At 43.5% G+C, this 3,488-nt stretch overlaps 1 protein-coding gene across 1 annotated transcript; it reads right to left on the bottom strand.

Moving 5' to 3' along the window:
* Positions 1 to 1,676: 1,676 nt before the first annotated feature.
* On the bottom strand, positions 1,677 to 2,411 carry LOC104962693 (serine/threonine-protein kinase 35-like; the record flags this gene model as incomplete). Its single annotated transcript, XM_010791153.1, has 1 exon — positions 1,677 to 2,411. A coding segment is annotated over exon 1 (550 nt), but the record flags the coding sequence as incomplete, so codon positions are not given.
* Positions 2,412 to 3,488: the final 1,077 nt, after the last annotated feature.

Genomic DNA, 3,488 nt, shown 5'->3' with positions numbered 1-3,488 from the left:
GATGTTGGTTTTGTGTTTCGCATTGAAGATGACGTCACGGCTCCGCCTACACTGCGTTACTATAGTTACTACCCCAGTTCCTAAACTGTAATGGAAACGCAGCATAAAGTGAGCCTGGCCTACCAAGGCCTAACTATACCGTACTAAGCCGTGCGAGGCCCTGCTGTGGAAATGCGCCATTAGTGAGCCGAGCCAAATGATCCGGCTCACTAAATATAACTGGAATTCCCATCACTAATACGTAAAGAGATAGTATCTATAAGGGACGGCTCAATTCAAAATTCAAGTCTCGTGACACGACACGACGTCACACACATGCTCTCGGGTGGACGCCCTCTAAGCCCTGGTCTGGCGGAAACACTGATGGGAGGTGATATTCTATTAATTTTCAAGTTCACACAGTCAGTTGATTTTTGCCGGCCGTCTATCCTGCAATGGCAGTTTTTCTGTATTTCATTTATCCTGTAATATGACTTGATAGCTTTAATCTCCGCACACGGAGCTTTGATTGGTCCGCAGGCGGTGCTTTCACTGAGTTGATCTCTTATCCTGGAACCAAACCTGCTCCGGAGCAGGTTAGCCGTTCAGCATAAGTTACCATGGAGATCCAGCCCGGTAAGAAGTGAACCAGCGTCGTAGGACCGGAAACCCAGAGTTTACCCTGAAGTTAGCTCGCTAAGCGAAAATCCGGCTTCGTATTACAGGCCTCTGGCTTACGTATGTCAAAACAGCTCCCCCATACTGACCTGCCCGGATGAACCCAGATTGTTTACTACTTGGCTTTATATTTCTACATCACATTAGGAAAAAATCCTTTGTATTGTTTCCTATAACCTAAAAATACTGGCATAGTCACTTGGTGGCTACAAAACATGTCAACTCAAGATTAATATTTCAACACAAAAGCCTGAATGGTGACACTTATATAACAGGCAGGCACGCTCTCAAAACAAAAGAGGCAGTACACTGATTCATTTAAAATGGGGATTTTGATGCCAGCAGTATTTTAATGCTACATTTTTATTTTAGAAAGATATATTCAATATCTATGTATTTCTATTTGGCCAGTTGAGCAACAACAGATGAAGTGATAAGTAGGTCGAATTGGATTGATGACAACAATAAGTCAATAAAAATGTGTCAGTCAAAACATAAACGTGTATTATTTCAGTATAAAAACCCATATTACACTGAATGGTCATGTTTTAGTGTTCACATTTCCAGTCAACAAGCAATGGGTTAGTATGCTGCCAAGTAGTACACTGTGTTCTTTTGTGAGCTGAGCGAAACACAGTGTACTCTCTGAGCCTACTATAGATAACGTATAGAAACACAGTGAACTTGAATCATAAAGGAAATATACTATTTGGTTTGGTGTGATATACAGGAAAACAGTTCTGCAAACACCATCTTTCGTGTTTACATGGGCTTAAAATACATTTAACCATTTGTAGCTGAACAACTGAGTCTTTAATGCAAAGCTAAAAAAAAAAAAGGATTTAGAGCTAAATCTTGCAAAATCACTTTCCCCTTGTAAATTGCTTTTTGTATTAGTTTAAAGGCATGCATTTGAGGTCACTTTCGTTAGCTCTCCCTTTCATGCATGCATTCCTTGATCATTAGTATTGGTGTCATTGTTCTGCTGACTAAGGTGTAAACAAGACAGTAGCCTGTACCTTTGAGTGACGTCTCCACCAGACGCAAGTACTGTTTGGACCGCTTGTTCCCATGGCTCATCTTCTGGGCCAGGCCCTTCCTCTGCAGGACACACTCCTCCAGCTGCACCACATTCTGGTGCCGGTTCTCCAGGCTCGTCAGAGCCCAGAACTCTGCTAGAGCAAGTTCTACATTTTCCGGGGCGTCGCATTGGAGCCTCTTCACCGCCACCCTGGCCCCTGTTTTCCTGGCTATCGCCTCATACACCACCCCGTAGCTTCCCCGGCCGACCTCCCGGAGCAAGCTGTACCGTGGAGACACCGCCACGGCGGGCTCCAGACTATCATTCCGCATTAAGCTAATGGAGAAACAGTCGTCGCCGTCTTCTTCTTCCTCCATGGGCTCCGTGCGGTTGTTGTTCTCTACCCGTAAGGAGCGGAGGACTTTCCCCAACTCCCGCTTCATCTTCACGGCCACCCTCCGCCTGCAGCCCCGCACACCGCCGCTTACCTGTCTCCTCTTCTTCCCGTCGCAAATATCCATAACTTCTTTTTTGTTGAAAGTAAGCATGAAGGGAGGACGTGTTTATCTTTCATTACTTAAACTGGAAACTAATAAAGTAAGACGTCCTCACGTCTGCCTGCTTGTTTTTCGTGGAGATTAAACGCCAGCCTGTCAACAGTGTGGAGCTTTTTTGCTGTTGGTAGTGACAAAGCTAGTACAGTGTCCAGCTGTAGGGACTAGTTCACCCTCAGACAAAATGTTCCAAGTACACACAGAGAACAGAGGGCGGGTGTTTACTGCAGACAGGCGCTGATTGGTGGAAACAGGAGACTACTGCTGATGCTGCCTATAGTGAAAGGGGTGGAGAATACAGGAGCACGCTACGTTTGTTTTTATTTTGAAAATAGGACACGTTTATAATGTAGGTTCTGGTGAAATGCTGAAAAGCGTACAGAGAAAGTTACAGAAAGGGATCGCTGCTGGTTCCTCCCATAGACTGTGTAAGTGGGTATAAATGAAAAATATGTACCATTTGCTTTGAAGAATCTCAAATAATGAGAAAACGATTTAATGACAGTAGCTACCAGCGGTTCATGAAACATGTAGAAAACAAGGAATAAAGAAGCATCATGCTTTAAAGTGGACCTATCATGCTATATTTGAATAATATAGTGTAGGACCATACCTATATAAGGCATATTTATACTTTTCATTTTTCAAAATACCAAACAGATCATGCATTTTAGCCATTCCTCATTTCGCTCAATTTAACACTGCCTTTCATGCTCATATTCAGTGAGGACAGAACCATCTGGTGGCCTGAAATATGTACTACGGCGTCTCCAGCGCTTTGTAACGGCAATGTCCGTGGCTGTCGACCTCCTGATTGGTGGAGTTGGCCCAATAGCCGTAGCGCAACTTCTGTGACGACATAAAAGTGTTCAAATCTGGATCAGTCTGTATCAGATCCGTTGCAACCTCTTTTTTTAGAGATTTGGGTATGGAGGAAAATAGAGAGGGTTGTGTTTTCTGACACTTGGTGAGTTCCCTGGAACTCAGGGGACACATATTCCTGTATAAAAGGCGTACAAAAGTGCATTTTGCATGATAGGTCACCTTTAATACAAGTTGTCTTCCCCTTGAATAATGCGCCATAAACCCGTTTATTTACTTGCTTAGTTTCCTTCGTTTCTGGGATACTTATGGGACACAATGAGGTTATTTGATCCCATATAGAGCATAGACACTAAACAACTCCTGTCATAACTTCCAACGACACATACATTTATGTGCACAAGCATTTATTAGTCTGAGACTTTTAGAAAGTA

This window comes from Notothenia coriiceps, unplaced genomic scaffold (assembly GCF_000735185.1).
Source record: "Notothenia coriiceps isolate Sejong01 unplaced genomic scaffold, NC01 NC01_scaffold00001528, whole genome shotgun sequence".
NCBI lineage: Eukaryota > Metazoa > Chordata > Actinopteri > Perciformes > Nototheniidae > Notothenia > Notothenia coriiceps.
The sequence above is the reverse complement of the archived record's forward strand: the minus strand, read 5'-3'. Positions and strand labels throughout refer to the sequence as shown.